General features: G+C 47.9%; 1 protein-coding gene across 3 annotated transcripts in view; it reads left to right on the plus strand.

Moving 5' to 3' along the window:
• Positions 1-20,998, plus strand: part of LOC102573323 (uncharacterized) — a 42,983-nt gene that overhangs the window by 4,758 nt on the left and 17,227 nt on the right. For all 3 annotated transcript variants that reach the window (XM_059716969.1, XM_059716968.1, XM_059716970.1), the window contains 4 exons: positions 7,691-7,907; positions 10,807-10,964; positions 16,171-16,272; positions 17,651-17,848. In XM_059716969.1, the coding sequence (XP_059572952.1) occupies positions 7,691-7,907; positions 10,807-10,964; positions 16,171-16,272; positions 17,651-17,848 (675 nt within the window). The remainder of the gene's footprint in view (positions 1-7,690; positions 7,908-10,806; positions 10,965-16,170; positions 16,273-17,650; positions 17,849-20,998) is intronic.

Below are 20,998 nucleotides of genomic sequence, written 5' to 3' on the forward strand. Positions count from 1 at the left end.
ACCTTCTCTGGAGAAGCAATGAAGGTGGGTGAGCAAGCTCCATTTCCTGGTCTGCCACTGTCCTGTTTTGAACTAATTACTTTTCTCCCTTCTGTGGCCTTTTCTCCATGGGAGTAATATTTGTCCTTCCTTGTGAGACACTGCACTGTAGAAGGGCTGATGTTGTCCTCCCTGTCCTTAAAAATCTCTTCCTACAACCCCACCGAAAAACAATAGAAAAGGAACTACAAAAACCCACCAGCATAATTTTTTTCTTCTCTTTTTTTTTTTTTGAACCAGACATGAAACAACCAGCCTAGGCTTATATGTATCTATTGGTCTAGGAACTGGACTTCCTTCCAACTTCTGAAACTTCCTTTAGGGTAACAGATGGGGAACAGATATTTACAGAAATTGGCCACACCAAAGGAAGAATTGGGGAGCTGGAAATGCTGACTCCACAGATGTCTTGTATAACACTGCATGTGTCACAACTTTTGAGTTGGGATGCGTTATCTCCCCAAGGGATGATGACTAGGTCGAATGGTCATAAACTACTACAAGACCGTTGCAGGCTGGACATAAGGAAGAATTTCTTTACTGTCCGAGCCCCCAAGGTCTGGAACAGCCTGCCACCGGAGGTGGTTCAAGCGCCTACATTGAACACCTTCAAGAGCAAACCGGATGCTCATCTTGCTGGGATCCTATGAACCCAGCTGACTTCCTGCCCTTTGGGCAGGGGGCTGGACTCAATGATCTTCCGAGGTCCCTTCCAACCCTAATGTCTATGAAATCTATGAAATCTCTTATTATCTGGTCCTTGCATTGCAAACCTAACTTTAAGTAGTGTGATTACCCTGGATGCTTTTGTAAGGCCAGCCTGATCACCTAAAGAGAGACTGAAGTTCTTTTCAAGGTGAAGCTTGCTTAGTTTATGAAAGGGATTATATGATATAGCTCTCTGCGGTAGCAGAGGACTGGAGCCAGTAACCTGCAGCATGGTGCCTTTTTCAGTCCTCTATTCAAAGCTTAAAATCTAACCCACCTAAAACAAAGGAGCCAAAGGCAGTTTCAGATCTTTTCCCTCCCAGTCATTGTGGTTTGCAGTCACTACTTCCTTTTGTTTCTGAGAGGAAGAATGGTCAGTGGTCAGGTTGCTGGCTTGACATTCAATTCCAGATACTGCCACAAGATTCCTGTGTGGCCTGTGGTAAGTCACCTAGACTCAGATCTAGTAAAGGATATGGGCACCTAGAAGGTTGGTACGAAAGCAGTGATACCCAATGGTAAGTGTCTGGGATCACTGTAGAGTTCATAGGGAGAGTTAGGAACCTCAGGATGATTTTAAAACAGCCAGCATGCTAAATCAGTATGCACCTGCATAGAGATAGTCAGTGGGCAAATGCTGAGGACATGCGTGAGACTTAAATCCTGTCTCCCTGTCTCCCCAGATAGCTTACCTCTGGATCCACAGCCCAGACCCTTCTTTGGAAGACAAGGGTCTATGCTCTTCCTTTCAGAAAACTGAGCAGACTTGTAGGGCTGTGTGAAATGGTTATGTTTCAATTCAGTTTCAGATTCTGCTGTTTCAGAGGGCAGTGATTTGTTTTGGTGTTTCGGATCACTGTTCTGTTTCAATTCGGCCGAATCTGTTTCAGCGTTTTGACGCTGTTTCGGTGCTGATTCAGATCAGCCGGGGAGAGCCAGGCACAGCCGAGTGGCTGCAGGTTCTCCCACGGCTCGTCTGGTTGTGTCTGCCTCTGCCCTGGCAGGAGGAGCCACAAGAAAAGCCCCCATGGCTGCCCTGCCCAGCCCCATCCCCTCCCAGGCCCCAGCCTCCTGTCACTTAAGAAAGCCCCACACTCACTGGCTGGGGCAGCTGGGATCAGAGCATCTGAGGGCTCATAACAGAGCCCCCCCCATGCAGTGTGGGGCAGTGGGGATCACCTCCCCCTGCCTGGCACCCGCACGGCAGCTGCCCAATGGTGCAGGTGCAGCATAGCTTGGGAGGGCACCACATGCTGTGTGGGAGTTGGGGCTGCTGGGGCTGAGTGCTGCTGGGCTCTGGCTGACTGCTGGAGCTGCTCCAGCTCCCAGACAGCATGCGGTATCCTGCCGAGCCGTGCTGCACCCGTGCGATGTGACAGCTGTGGTGCAGATGCCAAGTGGGGGGGCAACCCCCACTACCCCCCACTGCCCTGCACTGCACGGGGGGGCTCTGCAACATGTCCTCATAGGCCCTAATCCCCAATGCTACAGCCGGTGAGTGCGGGGCTTTTATTCTTTTTAAAGTGCCAGGAGGCTGGGGCCTGGCAGGTAATGGGACCGGGCAGGGCAGCCATGGGGGCTTCTCCTACAGCTCCCCCTGCCAGGGCAGAGGCAGGCACAGCCAGAGGAGCTGCAGGAGAAGCCCTCATGGCTTCCCTGCCTGTCCCCATCCCCCACCCGGCCCCAGCCTTCTGGCACTTTAAAAGAAGGGCTGCGGGGCTGTGCTGGACTGTTCCCAGGGGGTGCCTCTGAAACATATCCAAAACATGTTGGATGGTTTTGTTTTGCTTTGGAGCCTTTCATTTCATTTTAGATTCAGTGTTTTGGGTGCTGAAATGGGCCAAAACACCTCCAGAATGAAATGGCTGCCAAAATTTTGCACAGCCCTACAAATTTGTGCTTTCAGGTCACAGCTGGAAGAGAAAGTGGCACTATTTTCCCTTCATGTAACAGCCCAGGAGTTAGAGCACTCATCCAGAAGGTGACAAATCTGTGTTAAATCTCTTCTTCTTAGTCAGGGAATTTAAACCTACATCCCTACTCCCCAAGAGAGCACCTCTAAGTAACCACCAGGCCATAAACTGTTCTGAGCAGGGCCCTTTCCACCCCTCACAATTGAGCCGTTCCACTGTACAGAAAAACATTACAGATTTGGTGGGCCAGCGAGGTTGGGGCACATCTTGTGGCTCAGGCCCTCTTCTGAGAGGTGGAGCCCTGGGTGGTGGTCCCTGCTCCAAGAACTGTTTTTCACATTTCAAACGAAAGTTTATCAGAGCAAGAGCTAGAGACCAGGACTCCGATCCCCCCAGGAGAGTGCCCTAACCAGTATGGCACGCTCTCATTAGCCCAGTACATCTTGAGTTGTTGTCTGCCCAGTGGCATCGTTTCAGCAGGAGGGGAGAAGAGCGCCCCTATCAGCTTTCGTTCAGAGCACTCCCCAGGAAGGTGAGAGATTTGAATCCCATCAGGAGAGAATTGAACCAGGTCTCCCACTTCCTAACCAAATGCTCTGGTGACCTAGAAATGATCTAAAAGTGAGACGCTTTACACCATTTCCTCCTCAGGCTGTGTGTTAAAGAAAGCAGAGGCTCAGTCCTGTCAAATTAAGGTCCTTGTGGGTGCACAGAGAGGCAGGATTTCAGGGAAACAATAAGGTAAAAAACTGAAGCACCATTGGCATTTGCCTTCCTCCAGGGCTAGATAGCAGCTAATCAGGAGCTTTCAGGATTACAGCTTTGGACATGCATCTTTAAAAGGGGATATGGGTAAAAGTCAGGCACCTATGTCCTTTATTGTTCCTACTGTACCTAGTCCATGTTTTAGTTATTTTTAATTTGTAAATTGAGGACAGTAGCACAGCCCTTCTTCATGGGGGATTCTCTGCAGAAATACCTTTAAAGACCTGAGAGGTGCTTGGGTGATGGAGCAGCAGATAAGCATCTAGCTAGATTTTTGTGTCTGTCCTGTAAGGTGGTGAGAGGCTCGTACAAATGTGCAAACTAGCTAAAGAGGAAACGGAAAGTACTTCTGAAAGAAAGAGAGTTCCTTTTAATTTTTCTCTCATTTTTTAACAGTAACCTGAAGTCCCACTTGTTGAAGCAACTGAGAAAGTATTTTCTGTCCAAGGACCATTTTTAAATTGACAACCTCCCTCGAAAATCCTATTTGTCCCAAGTTTAGTAAGACATTTTTTGGAACTGTCCGTTTTGTGTTCTGGCAGTAAATTAGAAAGGTGCTGCTTTACATTCACTACAGAACCCAGAGGCATAAGTGGGCAGTTTTTGTGCCCTGAGAAGCAGTGGTGCTCAGGGCAGCACCTGCTGGCATTGACAGTGGCCAGGCCAACAGTGCAGCAGCTGTATTTTTGCTCCCTCTCCCTAACCTCCCCACCCCCACCACCAAGTCAGCCCCCCAGGGCTGGTGCTCTGGTTGCCCCACCTTACACTACTGGCAGAACCAGCTGCCCATCAGTGGTATTTGATATCTGTTAAAGTGGATTCAAACCATGAAACAATATGATTTATTAAATAAAGGACAATAAGAAATCCTTCCCTAGGTATGTAGGGAGCAGAAGGAAAAACAAATGGAAGTGTGGGGCCATTGCTTAACAACTCAGGAAAGCTGGTAACTGATGCCCAGGAGAAAACCAAACTCCTGAATTCCCACTTTGCTTCAGTTTTTCACCGGACCAAGGGGAAAAATATGTGAGATAAGGCTCACATGGGCATGGTGGGAATGATAGCCTTCCCACTATTGATGCTGAGCTGATGCATAACCAACTAGAAAAGCTAGACATTTTTAAGTCAGCAAGACCAAATGAACTTCACCCAAGAGTGCTGAAGGAGCTGGCTGAGGTCATTGCAGGACCCCTGGCAAATCTTTTCCAAAAATTGTAGTGCTCAGGGGAGATCCCTGAGGATTGGAAGAGGGCCAACATTGTGCCCATCTTCAGGAAGGGGAAGAGGGAGGACCCAGGCAACGATAGGCCAATCAGTCTAACTTCTATCCCAGGGAAAATCCTAGAAAAACTCATCAAGGAGTCTATGTGTGACTCACTAATAGAGGGTAGGATTCTGAACAACAGCCAGCATAGCTTCATCATGGGTAGGTCTTGTCTTACCAATCTCATCTCCTTCTACAACCAGGTCTCTCACCACCTGGACAAGGGAGACATTTATATACCTAGACTTCCAAAAGGCTTTTGATCTAGTATCCCACGATATCCTTGTGGGAAAACTGAAAGATTGTGGGCTCAGCTGCTCAACGGTTCAGTGGGTGGGAAACAGGCTACAGTGTAGGACCCAGAGAGTTCTCATTAATGGATCTGTGTCGTCCTGGCATGAAGTGGCCAGTGGTGTCCCTCAGGGGTCCATGCTTGGATCAGTGCTTTTCAACATCTTTATCAATGATTTGGATGGGGGAGGGAAAAGTTTGCTGGCCAAGTTTGTGGACAACACCAAGTTATGGGGCAGTGTAGTCATGTCAGAAGATAGGTTGCAGATACAGGTGAACCTGGACAGGCTAGAGATTTGGGCAGACCGGAACCAGATGAAGTTCAATACTTCCAAGTGTAAGATGCTCCATCTGGAGGCAAACAACTCTCAACATACATACAGGCTGGGAGGTGACAGCCTGACCTGCACCATGGCTGAAAGGGACCTAGGGGTAATGATTAATCATTGCATAAATATGAGCCGTCAGTGCGAGGTGGTGGTCAGCAGGGTAAATAGCATGCATCAACTGATGCATCTTGTATAAAACTAAGGAAGTGATACTCCCGCTGCACTCAGCACTGGAAACCACAGTTGGAGTACTGCATCCAGTTCTGAGCACCGCATTTCAATAAGGACATGGAAAAACTTGAGAGGGTCCAGAAAAGAGCCACCTGTATGATCAGGGACTTGCACAGCAAGCCATACGAGGGAAGGTTGAGGGACCTGGGCCTCTTTAGCCTAAAGAAGAGAAGATTGAAAAGGGACTTGATAGCAGCTTACTGCTATATCAGGGGAGTGTGTCAGGAGCTCGGTGAACAACTGTTCACTAGGGCACCTCCAGGGAAGACCAGGATCAATGGATACAAACTCCTGGAAGGCTGCTTCAGGTTTAATACCAGGAAAAAAACTCCTTTACAGTCAGGGTGTCCAAACTGTGGAATAAACTCCCTCCAGAGGTGGTGCAGTCACCTACCCTGGAGGTTTTCAAGAGGAGACTGGACAGTTATCTTGCTGGGGTCACCTGACCCCAGTTGTCTTCCTGCCTAGAGTGGAGGGACTAGACCCGATGATCTGCAAGGTCCCTTCCAGCCACTAACAATCTATGAATCTATGAACATAAACTGTCAGTGCAGTGCTGTAGCCAGGAGGGCAAACAGTAGTCTGGCATGCATCAACCAATGTGTTTCATGTAAAACCAAGGAATTGATTCTTCCACTGTACTCAGAACTAGTGAGACTGCTGCTGGAGTACTCCATCCAGTTCTGGGTGCCGCACTTCAACAAGGATATGGGAAAACTTGAGAGGGTCCAAAGAGCCACCCGTATGATCAGAGACTTGCAAGGCAGACCATACGAGGAGAGTCTGAGGGACTTGGGCCTCTTCAGCTTAAAGAAGAGAAAGCTGAGAGGGGACTTGGTAGTACCTTACTGCTACGTCAGGAGAATACATCAAGAGCTCAGTGAACAACTGTTCACCAGGGCACGCATGGGGAAGATCAGGAGTAATGGATACAAACTTCTGGAAGGCTGCTTCAGGATCAATTCTAGAAAATACTCCTTCACAGTCAGGGTGTCTAGATTGTGGAACAAACTCCTTCTGGAGGTGGTGCAATCACCTACCCTGGAAATCTTCAAGAGGAGACTGGACGGTCACTTTGCTGGGGTCACCACACCCCTAGTTGTCTTCCCTGCCTAGTGCAGGGGGGCCAGACCCAATGATCTTTCGAGGTCCCTTTCAGCCCCTTACAATCTATGAATCTATGCTGTGATCTTATCAGATGTCAAGCTAAATAGGGATAGACCTGGTTAGTCCATTAAGTCTAGACCTCCTTGGGAAACCTCCAAGGAGCCTGATGTTAATACTTCAGTCAGAAGCATGCGAGTCTATATGGAACCAGGTCCCCAGGACAGTAATAGAAGAGGTAACATTTGTAGATGAGAAGCTGAAAAGAGCTCCTGATTATCTGCTTAGGCATCTTTTGTTTGTGAGGGATCAAGTTTTTCAAAAGAGACTAGTAGCATTAACAGTATTATGAATATACTATCTTTAAATCCTCGGTAGTTTCAGTGGGGAGGAGATAGAATGTTGAATAAAATGAGGAAAAAACCAGGAAATGCAGCAGAGCTATGGTAGATCTTTCAAATAACTCCATCTCTGTGTGCTTAGGCCTCTGTACCACAATTTTTCAGTTAAATGCTAAAGCTAAAATGGGATTTCTTAACCAGCCTCATTCTATAAGTATATAGAATATATACTTATATTACAGTATACACTTTACAGTATATACAGCTTTCATGCTGGGCTCCTTTTGCAGAGCTCATTGAGAATTAAATGCCAAGCCAAGTTTGAACTACATGCACTTCCCTTCCCCTCTTCCTCCTGTGTTGGGGTTTGTTAATATTTTTCTGATCACAACACATAAATTACAGTCATGTCCCTTATGCAAGCAAAATTAGCTCTACTAAACCCTTTTGCCAAATTTCTTATCTGAGCTCAACCACGAATGATAAAGTTCAGCAAACAAGAAAATGTCATGAGAAATGAAACTACAAATACCTGGGAAGAAGGGTCAGGGTTAGAATGCAAGGTAGAAATTGATATAAGCCCTAAACAATGCTCTTTGCTGCAGTTTGCTTCTCTTCACGTTGGGAGCATTGCCAGCTCCCCAAGGTGGTTGTATCAATCTGTATATTTCACAATCTGTGTTTTTTTTCTTTCCTGGAATGCAGTTGATTTGCCATTCCCAAAGAACTCCAGCAGCCCTCTCCTTAAAACTGGCTCCAATGCCATTGCCCTGTATGTTGGGAACAGCAGCAGCTTTGCACTGGGGCAAGCAGTGTCTACAAGCAATCTACTGGATGCACTGGTATACACAAACAATGAGAGGGTGGACCCTGAGCTTCTGGAGATCCTGACCCCAGGGAAATTCGCCTATGAGAATAAATGGTGAGAAGGCCGCCCTACAGGAAGGTGGGAAGGGGTTAAGTTTTACCTGATGGACTCTTTGTTGCTCTGTTTCTTTTCTTTTCTGAACCAGGAGATCTGACACTTGACCTTGAAAAGGTCTTGGTTGCTTTTGAGAAGTACATAAACAAGTCCCTGGCAACCATGGGGGTTTCCTGTATGACCTCTCTTCCTCTGGTCATGGCCATCATCCATAGGTGACACGGTGGAAACCCTTTACTTTTTGTATCCTTTTTAAGTTTAGTGAAGCCTGACAGTGGCATTACCCCACCCACCAGCTAAGTGTTTGATTTAAATTCTGGATTGGAACACCTTGGCCCATTTAAACCTTCCATTGCCCTGCCAAAAAAATTATTGCTCCCTTGGGCTAATCCTGTCACTAGCAAAATAAGATCCATACCATTTTCCACAGTCCACTGTTGTCATTCCAGACAAGACCAACTGGTTCTCCTCCCCTCAGCAGTCCCAAATAGATCCAGGGGCAAGTCAGTCATGCAGTATAACCTTGGGTAAAGAGGAGCCAATGGGCAGAGCTGATGGAAAGTCTTCTGGCAAAAGTTTCAAGTCCTTTGACTGATTCAGACCAAGGACTTAAATCTCTGCCTCCCCTACCTGAGGTAATTGTCCTGGCCACTTGTTCTGGGATAGCTCGCTTTCTCTCTAGCTTTTGAAAAGGTCTTGGATTGTTTTGAATGTGGAGTGGGAGAACTTTTGAAATCTCACTGTCCCAGGGCATGCCTGACCTCAGTGCAGGCTGTAACCAGAGTCCTTGGGCTCCACAGGGCTCCAGAGCCTCTTTCCCCCTGCCAGTGAATTCCAGGGTGAGGAGCAGAGAGGAGGAGGCAGGAGAGAGATGAAGAATATCCAATGGGCTCTGAAGCTCTGTAAGAGCAGGGGCTCTGGCCATAGCCTGCGCTGTTCAGCTCATGAGCTCAAAGCATAGGGCACGTACCATACAGAGTTCCCAGCAGAAGCTGTGCTGAGATGCTGATGAGATCGGGGAGCTCATTGTCCATGTGGTGCACAGTCAGAAGCGAGGTGTTCCTGTGCTGCTATGCCCCCCTGGATCTGCCACTGGGGATTTATTTGAATGCAATTTCCTCCACAGTTCCACTGACAAATATATTCAGCCCTCTGGCAAAGCGAGTGTAGCCAGCAGGGGTAAGGAAAGGCTGGGGTTAGAGTGGTCAGTAGAATGAGGAAATGAATGGGTGAAATTAGGTGGACAGATAGATGAGGTGGGGGAAACCCCTTCTCTGAGGTACTGATAGAAAAGAACCAAAGGTCAGTGTCCCAGTGCTCCAGCTCCAAAGGTTGGGAAGAGCTTGTTGTTTATGGATGAGGAGGAAGCCTTGTTGGGACTTGTTGAGTCAACTGCATCAGACCCAGTTATAGTTTAACCTCCTTATCGGGTAATTGATCACTCTTGACACTTCTGCTATCTTCTTCATTCCTCTCCTCCCCACCTTGAAACAGAATCTACCTCTGGTATTTGCTTCCTCCAAGAGCAAAACAGCTGTACTCTGTGCACCTGTCCATGCTATGGGCTCTATCCCTGTTCCCAGGATTTTGCCTGCATCTTAAATATGAGTTGTTTTGCTCTACTGTTTCTCACCACACATGGCTCCTGCATCCCACTGAGAGAGTGAGAGACCAGACACAAACATCTCCCCTAGACCAGCTCATGCTGACTTACCCAGCCATTAGTCAGAAGCCTCCAATGGTGCATGTTCTGTGGAGTTACAACAGCTTGAGTAATAAATAGTGAATAAAACAGGGAGTGAGGAAATGAGAGAGTGGCCCATTGGAAGAGGAAGGGCATGCTTTTCTTGTTAGAACTGCTATTTACTATGACATACCACAGGGCCATCTTGTACAGTATCCTGTGTCCCAGTGGGAGAGATAGGAAGCTGAAACGGAGAGTGAACTGTGTCTGACCAGGGTTTTTGCCACTTTTCCTCTCTCACTTGCAGCCTCCAGCATTTAAGGTCTAGGACAGGGGCAGGTAAAAGGCAGCCCATGGGCTGGATGCGTGCCACTGGGCCATTCTATCCAGCCCGTGGGGCCCCTAAAAAATTTAGAAAATTAATATTTATCTGCCCCTGGCTGCCTGTCATGCAGCCCTCGTTGGCTTGCCAAACTTCAGTAAGCGGCCCTCCATCCAAAATAATTGCCCACCCCCGATCTAGGAAGTTCTGATTCTGAGACTGTATCCCTAACTCCTGTGCTCAATAGCTATTGATGCCCTTTTCCTTCAAGAATTTGTCCAGTCCTTTTTTGAATCTGGCCAAATTGTCAGCTTCCACAACAGCTGGTGGCAGTGAGCTTCACACTTTAATTACATGCTGTGTGAAAAAAACCTTCCTTTTGTTAAACTCACTACCTAGTAGTTTTATTTTGTAACCCTTAGTTCTTACATTGTGATAGTAAATAATAAATCCCTATTTACTTTCTCATCACCATTCAGTATTTTGCAAACCCTTATCATATGTCCACTTAAGTGTCTCTTTTCTAAACTGAATAGACCTAGCCTTTTCAGTCTCTCTTCATTTGGAAGCCCCTATATACTACTAATTATCCTTTTTGCCTTTCTCTGTACCTTCTCTAGTTCTTCTATATCCTTTTTGAGGCGTGGGGACCTGAGCACTTTCAGGAGGTCTGACATACTCTTAGGTTTCCTGTTTCAGGAAGGCAAGTGATCATGGAGGAAAGGGTATTGTTCTCCCAGACCCTTTACTTCAGATAGAGAAGGCAAAAATGTATGGCTTCAGTTCATGGTGTCTGCACATTGGGGTCACCCTGCCACTAGGTCACAAGTATGCAATTCTCTGGGCTACAGGTTGCATTATCTTTCTTATGTGTGTATGTCTGCCTCTTTCAGGTATCAGCTGGGTGATGTGTCCATGAGCCGGTGCAGCTGCTGCTCTGTGACCCAGGATCCCTCTGTCTATGTCCTCAGCAGCCCGACACCCAGTGAGTTCAATGACTGCCCCAGCACACGCTACAGCCAGTCCATTTCTCTATGCCTCTATACAGCAGGTGGGTAAGAGGTGCTCTCTCTGGATCGGTTGGTCTGTTCTGTAAGCAAATGGACAGATGTTCTCCCTTTGCAAGCTCTTAAGAGTCCATGCAGAACTTCAGTTCTTTATTGTGGATGTCAGGAGTAAGGGGAGCTTGGCTGGTACTGAAACTTTGTGTTAAATGTCTGAAACTTTGTGTGAAATTTGTGTGAAAACACCTGTTGAAGAAAAGGGTTGGTTTCAGCAACAGGCATCTGTCCTAAAAGAAAAAATGACTTCAGTCTCTGCTGTTGTTTCAGCATAGGATACAGACAGGGCTGTGGTCAGTGAATGAGGAAATAGGGTGCTGTGGAACATGTGAATGTGCTGAATCCACATGTGTGAATCTAAAATTACTTTCTGTTGAATCTGCTAATGGCAATGAATGTATACTTTTACTTTATGTTTATAATATATTCTTTGCTTGCCAGTCTGACTGCACTCTTTCCCATACTTGTGGCTAAAGTTGGCATTTATAAATGCCCTGGGACAAACATAACATATGCTTCCTAAGAAAATGGATTTGAGTTAAAAAATGGATTTGAGAAAAGATATGATGATATTAATTCTCACCAACAGAAATGCATCCTCATGTAGAAAGCTGAAGTTAACATTACGTGCTATGCAAATCTTACTGAAACAGGCTGATAGGGTGCATGGATTCATAGATACGAGGGTCAGAAGGGACCTCAACAGATCATCAAGTCCAAACACCTGCCTGGGCAGGAAAGAGTGCTGGGGCCAGAAGACCCCAGCCAGATGCATATCCAGCTTTCTCTTAAAGACCCCCAAGGTAGGGGAGAGCATCACCTCCCTTGGAAGCCCATTCCAAATTTTGGCCACTCTTACCATGAAGAAGTTTTTCCTGATGTCTAACCTAAATCTCCTCTCTGTCAGTTTGTGACCATTATTCCTTGTTACCCCAAGAGGCGCCCTGGTGAACAGAGCATTTCTGATTCCTTGCTGTGCCCCCACTAATGAATTTGTAGGCGGCCACAAGATCACTTCTCAGTCTTTGCTTGCAGAGGCTGAAGAGGTCCAGGTCCCTTAGTCTCCCCTTATAGGGCTTGGCCCATAAACCCTTAACCATATGAGTGCCCTCCTCTGAACCCTCTTGAAGTTATCCACATCCTTCTTAAAGTACAGCACCCAAAACTGAACTCAGTGCTCCAACTGCGGTCTGACCAATGCTGCACAGAGGGAAAGTATCGCCTCCTTGGTTCTATTTATCATTCATCTGCTGATACATGATAAAGTGCAGTTAGCTTTGCTGATGATTTCGTCACACTGACGACTCATGTTCATCTTGGAGTCCACAATGACTCCGAGATCCCTTTCCACTTCTGTGTTGCTGAGAGGGTCATTTCCCAGCCAGTAGGTGTGCTGGATATTTTTACGCTCAAGGTGCACCAGTCTGCACTTGTCCTTGTTGTACTGCATCTTATTGTGTTCTGCCCACTTTTCCAACCTGTCCAGGTCTGCCTGCAATTGTTCCCTACCCTCCAGAGTGTGCACTTCACCCCACAATTTAGTATCATCCACAAACTTGGACAGAGTACACTTCACACCCACATCCAAGTCACTGATGAAGGCACTGAAGAGTGCAGGTCCAAGGAGCAAACCCTGCAGGGCCCCACTGCCCACGTCCTTTCAAGTCGATACCGACCCGTCAACTACCACTTTCTGGGTGTGACCACTAAGCCGATTTGCCACCCACTGGACTGTGTAATCATCTAAGTCACAGCCTCTTAATTTATTTATGAGAATGGGATGAGCTACCGTATCGAAGTCCTTACTAAAATCCAAGAAAACGATATCCACCTCTACTCCTGCATCAATGACCTGGTCATTGTCGTGGAAAAAACAGGCTGTAGAATTTGGAATCAGGTCAGGTAGAAACTTTATTTCGATAGCTATCGGAGAGAGACTGTTAAAGGAAAGATTTCCTCTGGCTCTCTGCTTACAGCAAGGGCAATTAACCTTTTTATAGATTCAAGACAAAGGGTTGCCTAAACTAGCTTTTCCCGCCTTGGGTCTATCTGTCTTGTGTCTTCCAAGACAGCTTTAATGGTCATCTTCCTCTTATCTAAGGAATTTCTCTCTTCCCCCCTGAGGCCTCAGCCATTCTTTGCTTCCACGTCATAAAAAGAAACCAGATTGGTCAGGCATGATCTTCCTGCTACGAATCCATGCTGGTTGCCCTGCTGCATTGTTGAATAGATTTCATAGACATTAGGGCTGAAAGGGACCTCAGAAGATCATCAAGTCCAACCCCCTGCCCCAGGGGCAGGAAGTTAGCTAGAGTCAAATGATCCCAGCAAGATAAACGTCCAAATGCTTCTTAAAAGTGTCCAGAGTAGGTGCTTGCACCACCTCTGGGCGGGGTCTATTCCAGGCCTTGGGGGATCAGACAGTAAAGAAGTTTTTCCTTATGTCCAGCCTAAAATGGTCTTGGAGGATTTTGTGACTGTTTGGCCTTGTCATCCCTTGGGGCGCTCTGGTGAACAGGCATTCCCCCAGATCTTGATGTACACCCCTTATATACTTATAGGCAGCCCCTAAGTCACCCCTGAGCCTGTGCTTTTTCCCACTGGACTCACACAAATAGATTCATAGATTCACAGAAGTAGAGTTGGAAGGGACCTTGTAGATCATCGAGTCCAACCCCCTGCCCTGGGCAGGAGAGAAAACCGGGCTCAAATGACCCCAGCCAGGTAGACGTCAAGCCTCCTCTTAAAGACCCCCAGGCTAGGAGCCAGCACCACTTCCCTTGGAAGCTGGTTCCAGATCCCAGCCGCCCCGACTGTGAAGTAGTGCCTTTGGCTGTCTAGTCTAAACCTACTCTCTAACAATTTGTGGCCATTATTCCTTGTTACCCTGGGGGGCGCTAGGGGGAACAGGGTCTCTCCCAAACCCTGCTGGTCTCCCCTGGTGAGTCTATAGATGGCCACCAGGTCCCCCCTCAGCCTTCTCTTGCGAAGGCTGAACAGGTTAAGGTCCCGTAGCCTCTCTTTGTAGGGTCGGCCCTGCTGTTCCTGGATCACGTGGGTGGCCCTCCTCTGGACCCTCTCAATGTTGTCCACATCCCTCCTGAAGTGCAGCGCCCAGAACTGAACACAGTACTCCAGCTGTGGCCTGACCAGTGTTGCATTGAGGGGGAGGATCACCTCCTTGGCCCTACTTGAAATACACCTGTGGATGCACGACAAGGTATGGTTAGCCCTACTGACCGTGACCTCACATTGTCGGCCCATGTTCATCTTGGAGTCAATACTGACTCCAAGGTCTCTTTCTGCCACCGTGCTCTTAAGAAGGGAGTTTCCCAGCTTATAAGTGTGCTGCTGATTCCTACTGCCCAAATACAGCACCCTGCACTTGTCAGTATTGAAACCCATCCTATTTTCGTTACCCCACCCCTGTAACCTGTCCAGGTCCTGCTGTAATCTGTCCTTCCCTTCTAGTGTGCCCACCTCACCCCAAATCTTGGTATCATCAGCAAATTTAAACAGGCTGCTTTTTACCCCGTCGTCCAAGTCACTAATAAAGAAATTGAACAGTGTGGGACCAAGGACCAAGGACCAAGCCCTGGGGGACTCCACTGCCCACTTCCCTCCAGGTCGAAAAAGACCCGTCCACCACTACCCTCTGAGTATGACCCTTCAGCTAATTTGCAATCCATCTGACTGTGTAGGCATCAGTGCCACAGTCACCTAATTTTTTCATGAGAATGGGGTGGGAGATAGTGTCAAAGGACTTGCTGAAGTCCAGAAAGACTACATCCATTGCGACACCTGCATCCAATGCTTTTATGACCTGATCGTAGAAGGCAATTATTATTCTTAATAATCTTTTCCAAATATTATTCTTAATAATCTTTTCCGAAGGACAGAGGTGAGACTGACTGGGCTACAATTACTTGGATCCTCCTTCCTCCCCTTCTTGAAAATAGGGACCACATGGCCCTTTTCCAGTCCTCTGGGGCCTGACCTGAGCACCACAAGTGCTCAAACAGCCGTGCCAGCGGTTCTGCTATGACACTAGCCAATTCCTTCAGTACTCTCGGATGCGGCTCATCCGGGCCTGCTGACTTAAACACATCCAGTCCATCCAAGTGACTCTGCACCAAATCAGCATCAACAGTTGGTAGGAGGTGTCCCTCTGATGCCCATCTAAGAACCCATTAGCAGACTTATCTTGACCCTTGTTCACGAATAGAGGCAAAAAACTCATTGAATTACTCAGCCTTTCCCCCCCTGTCTGTGACTAGTTGTAGGGGTCCTGTGCTGCCCTGCACCTTCCTTTTACTCCCTACATACCTAAAAAAAAGACTTTTTGTTGTCTTTAATTTGTATTGCCAGCCTCAGCTCCATAGCTGATTTGGCCTTTCTGACTGCCTCCCTGCAAGTGCGGGCCAAGTAGGTATACTCCTCCTTGGTAGCTTCCCCCTGCTTCTACTTCCTATATGCCTCCTTTTTTGCCCTTAGGCTTCCCTGTATTTCTCTGTTTAGCCAAGGAAGTTTTTTGGCCCCTTTCCCCCCTTTCTCTCACAATGGTATCGTCTCCCTTTGTGCCCGAAGGATCGTTTCCTTTAGAAATGGCCACCCTTCCTGGACTCCCATCCCACCAATACTCCTATCCTGCAGTGCATCATTGACTAAACTGCTAAGCACATTGAAGTTAGCCTTCCTAAAGTCCAGCACTTCCACCCTACCAGTTATCTTTCCCACCCTACACCATATGGTGAATTCAGTTGATTGGTGGTCACTGTCCCCAAGGTGACCATGAATCTACAGCTTCCCTACCAGGTCCTCCTCCATAGCCAACACCAAGTCCAATAAGGCATTCTCCCTAATGGGACCATATACCCCCTGCATTAAGTAAAGGTCCTGTACACAGGTTAAGAACCTATGTGAACAGTTGGATTTAGCTGACTGCTTCTCCCAGCAGATGTCATGTTCCTTCCTCTATCAGTAATTTTGCCCTGGCTAACTAATTTCAGGGGTGAACTTCCTCAGCCCTGATTCCCAAACTCTGTACTCCTTGCAAGCTAGCATTCTTACTGGTCATGTTGTGCTGTGCCCAGCAAAGAGGTCCACCTGTCGAAATGGCAGTAATCCTGAGCATATGCTTCTTATTGGTTGGTATTTCACCTTTTAAGGTCACTCCTCATTTGTTTTGTTTCCCAGATTGTCAGCAGTGGGTCCTGAGGTCCTATGAGATACAGATGGCTCTGGCCCAAGCCCTTGACAAACTATGCAACTGTGGAACATCTGTTGCATATTTCAAAGGTAAGGGGTATGTGGACAGGTGGTCCCTGAGACTCCTGTAGGCTAATGTTCACATGCTGCTGAATTTCTAGCCCTTGTTTTGCTGGTAGATTGCTGTCTCTGAAGTTGGAACCCAACTGATTTCAACTTGGGTGAATTTGGTCCTCATGAAAATGAATAGTGTTGGCTAGCGGGAGGTTATAGTATAACCAGGTGCTGTGCCATACGTCCTTGTGTGACTGCCCATGTGCCCACATTCTGACCTGTTGTTCCAGGTTTCAGGCTTTATTGGTTTGGATGGTTGTGGGGGGTAGGTGTTTGGTTTTAAGTGTAAACTGGCTTCACTATAAACTTAGTTCAGTATCTTGTTCTGTAGAAATAATAAGCATATTAGTCTTCTAAGCAAGATAGATAAGAAGCATATTAGACCCAACCAGCACTCAAATATTCACTAGTATAACAATTAATGTTGTATATAGAGAGACTAATGCAGTTCTCTAATACAGCACTTCAGTGAACAGGGAAGAGGTTTATTCTGAAGACTTTCTTCTTGGCAAAACTGTTATGGCTCTGCCCAACCTATGGTGTGATCTGGATGTTCAACTCATCAGTGCAGCAGTTCCCAATCTGTGGTACGGGTACCACCAGTGGTACACAGACAACCTGTCAGTGGTATGCATTAGCAGATTTATTATAATTACTTTATATGACAAAAATTTGCTGGTGGTACTTAAGGTTGAACTGAAAAAGTTGCTGGTGGTACTTAAGGTTGTATTGTTTTAAATTGGTGGTGCCCAATCAGTCAGAGTTTGAGAACCTCTGCATTAGTGTTTAAAAGGTGACCAGGAAGAATTCAGCCAGCAGAGCTGACCATGCTACCTCTTTGTCCAGGGGGACAAAGAGGAGTCCCATTCAGTTAGTCATGGTTAGATCCTTCTGACAGTAACAAATCTAGCTGCTGTTGGGACAGATTTATGTACAAAGAGGGGGTGATACCCACAGGCTGCAGGCTGTCTCTAGATCTTCTGAATAGGCTTGATCATATAGAGCTTCTTTGTACAAATCCTCTATGAGTGCAGCCCAGGGCAGGGGCTGGTGTCATGCAGGCACTAAGGCTGCACAGGTGACAGCCCAGAGGTCACAAGTTTGAGGCCAAAGTAGAAGTGCTCACAACATGGCCTTGACAGATTCTAACAAATCTGCAAATTCTGCTAAATACTTTTGCACAAGGACATGAAAAAGAAAGGAATCCTATGGTATGCTGGCATCCTTACAAGTCCTATGGCAAAATGATACCTCTGGGAGCTGGCTGTGGCAACAGAGGATGTGCTGGCAAGCTCCAGGTGCCTTTCAGAGTTGTGGCTGCAACAAAGCTGACAGAGTTTTCTATTTCCTTCAGATCCCAGTGCAACGTGCCAAGCCATGGGGCTTGTGTTCAGCATGCTCCTGACTGCCAAATCCACACAGCAGCTGAGTAGCCTTGCACAGGCCTTCAGAAGCCTCCTGCAGAGCCCAGAGGCAGCAAACTTCAGCAACTGGAATGCCACAGTGGAGAAGGCTTGTCTCAAGGATGCTCATGTGACAGAGTCTCCACCAGGTACCCATTGTAGTTCTAGTCAAGAGAAAAACCAGCTGGATGTATAACTCTGGCCCTTTCAGAGAGAGTCTGAAAATAGATGCTTGGGAAATGTGCAGCACTGCTCCAACTCCAACTGAAGTCCCATCTGACCCTCTCCATCCATTGTAGCTTGCTATCATAGGTTAACCAGCAAATCTCAGCTGTTGGTGCTACAGGTTAGTAGTGGCTGGGCTGGGTAGGACATCCCCCTGTCTTTTTATAGAATCATAGAAAGTTAGGGTTGGAAAGGACCTCAGGAGATCATCTAGTCCAACCTCCTGCTCAAAACAGGACCATCTCCAACTAGATCATCATCATCTCCAACTAGATCATCATCAACAAGGCTTTGTTTAGCTGGGTCTTAACAACCTCCAAGGATGTAGAGTCTACAACCTGTCTGGGTAACCTGGTCCAGTGTTTTACTACCCTCCTAGTGAGAAAAATTTTCCTAATATCTAACCTAAACTTCCCTTGCTGCAACTTGAGACTGTTGCAACTTGTTTTGTCATCTGCCGCCAGTGAGAACAGTCTAGCTCCACCCTCTTTCAAACCCCACTTCAGGTAGTTGAAGGCTGTTATTAAATCCCCTCTTATTCTCTTCTCTAGACTAAATAAGCCCCATTCGCTCAACCTCTCCTCATAAGACATGTGCCCCAGCCCTTGAACCATTTTCATCGCCCTCCGCTGGACTCTCTCCAATTTGTCCACATCCTTTCTGTAGTGGGGGCCCCAAAACTGAACACACTACTCCAAATGTGGCCCCACCAGTGATGAATAGAAAGGAATAATCACTTCCCTTGACTTGCTGGCAACACTCCAGTATGCCATTCGCCTTCTTGGCAACAAGGGAACACTGTTGATTCATATCCATCTTTGTGTATACTGTAACCCCCAAGTCATATTGTGCAGAGCTGCTGCCCAGCCAGTCAGCCCCCAACTTGTACTGGTGTATGGGATTCTTCTGTCCTAAGTGCAGGACTTCGCACTTGTCCTTGTTGAACCCCAAGAGATTTCTTTTGGCCCAATTCTTCAATATGTCTCGGTCACTCTGAATCCTAGCCCTACCCTCCAGCATATCTACTACTCCCCCCAACTTGGTGTCATACCCCCCAGCATATCTACTACTCCCCCCAACTTGGTGTCATCTGCAGACTTGCTGAGGGTGCACTCTATGCCATCTTCCAGGTCATTGATGAAGATATTGAAGAAAACTGACCCCAGGACAGACCCCTGGGGCACCCCACTTGATACTGACTGCCACCTAGACATCGAGCCATTGACTACACCCTCTGAGCCCAATGCTCCATCCAGTTTTCTATCCACCTAACAGTCCTTTCATCCAGTCTGTACTTCCTTAGCTTGTCTGTGAGACTGTTGTGGGAGACCATATCAACAGCCTTACTAAAATCAAGGTACACCACATCCACTGGTCTCCCCATGTCCACAGAGCCAGTCACCTCATCACAGAAGACAATCAGGTTGGTCAGGCATGACTTGCCCCTGGTGAATCTATGCTGACTGTTCCTAATCACCTTATTCTCCTCCAAGTGCTTAGAAATGGATTCCTTGAGGACTTGCTCAATGATTTTTCCAGGAACTGAGGTGAGGCTGACTGGCCTGTAATTCCCTGGATGCTCCTTTTTCCCTTTCTTAAATATGGCCACTATGTTTGCCCTTTTCCAATCAACTGGGACCTCTCCCAATTGCCATGAGTTTTCAAAGATGATAGCCAATGGCTCTGCAATCACATCAGTCAACTCCCTCAGCACCCTCAGGTATATCCCATCTGGCCATTGGCGACACATAGGGGGTACATGCAGGTGCAATGGCCATGCGTCCCCTGAGAGATGTGCCAGCGGCACTTCTGGGTTTGCTGCTGGGCAACCTGGCTGCAGGCTGCTGCAGCAGGGAGGAGGGGTGTGCCGGGCTCACAGCCAGCCCAGCAAAGCAGGCAGGTAGGTAAGGTTTCTTCTTGCAAGGAGGAGGGGATCAAGACCCCCACAGTGCAGGAACAAATGGGGTAGGGGCAGAGGTGAATCATCCACGCCCGCCCCTGCCCCGCTCTCTGCTGCGCTGTGGGGATTGGCCCATGACCCAGCCCAGCCTCCTGGCCTTGAAAGCAGTGAGGCACAGCGCCATGTGCCCATGGCACAGCGCCATGTGCCATGCCACTTTCCAAGGCTTCAGCGAGGTGCAGAGCAGGCAAAGCCCAGCATGCTTCTCAGCTGCAACTCACCCTTGCCCCGTGCAAAGATTGGGGGGAGGGCATATGCCCACCATGGCACTCTGGCACCGCAACTCTGCAGGAGCCACCGGGCTCTTCCCAGGGTTGGCTTAGACAGGGCAGGGCAGGGGTCCTGGGGAGTCCATCTCCTCCAGCCTGGTGGCGCAGCCGAGGCTGACCCCGCTCCAGGCCTCCCTGGGCAGTGTGGGGCTGAGCCCGGACTGAGGTCAGTGCGGGGAGGCAGCCAGGGTCAGTGCAGGGCTGTGGGCCTTGCACATGCATGCTGAACAATGACCCCTGGTGTGGGGGAAAGGGCAGCTGCACGGCTGCAGCAGACCCTTGCCCTGAGTCCAATCCCTGCCTAGTGCCAGTCCCAGCCTCGCTCCCCACCTATGGCTCCTCCCCCCACCCCTTCCCCCACAGACTTTCATGTGCATGTGCACATGTGTGCATACTCAGCCCCCTACCCAAAAATTTTCTCCTTCTGCTCCCTGTCCCCCATTGGCGATCCGCCACTGATGCCCCACCAGTAGTAGGAGGCACCAGTCGCCCATGCATCTGGCCTCATGGATTTGTATATGTCCAGTCTTTCTAAATAGCTAACTTGTACTTTTTCCATTAATGGCTGCTTACCTCCTCCCCAAACTGGGCTGCCAGATGCAGTATTCTGGGAGCTGACCTTGCCTGTGAAGACTGAGGTAAAAAAGGCATTGAGTACTTCAGCCTTTTCTGCATCCTGCATCACTGTCATGGGTTGCCTCCCACATTCAGTAAGGGACCCACACTTTCCCTGATCCTCCTGTTACCCTTCACTTCCTTTGGTAGCTGCAACCCCAATTGCACTTTGGCCTTCCTGACTTCATCCCTGCATGCCCAAGCAATGCTTTTGTACTCCTCCCTAGTTG

This window comes from Alligator mississippiensis, chromosome 13 (assembly GCF_030867095.1).
Source record: "Alligator mississippiensis isolate rAllMis1 chromosome 13, rAllMis1, whole genome shotgun sequence".
Taxonomy (NCBI): domain Eukaryota; kingdom Metazoa; phylum Chordata; order Crocodylia; family Alligatoridae; genus Alligator; species Alligator mississippiensis.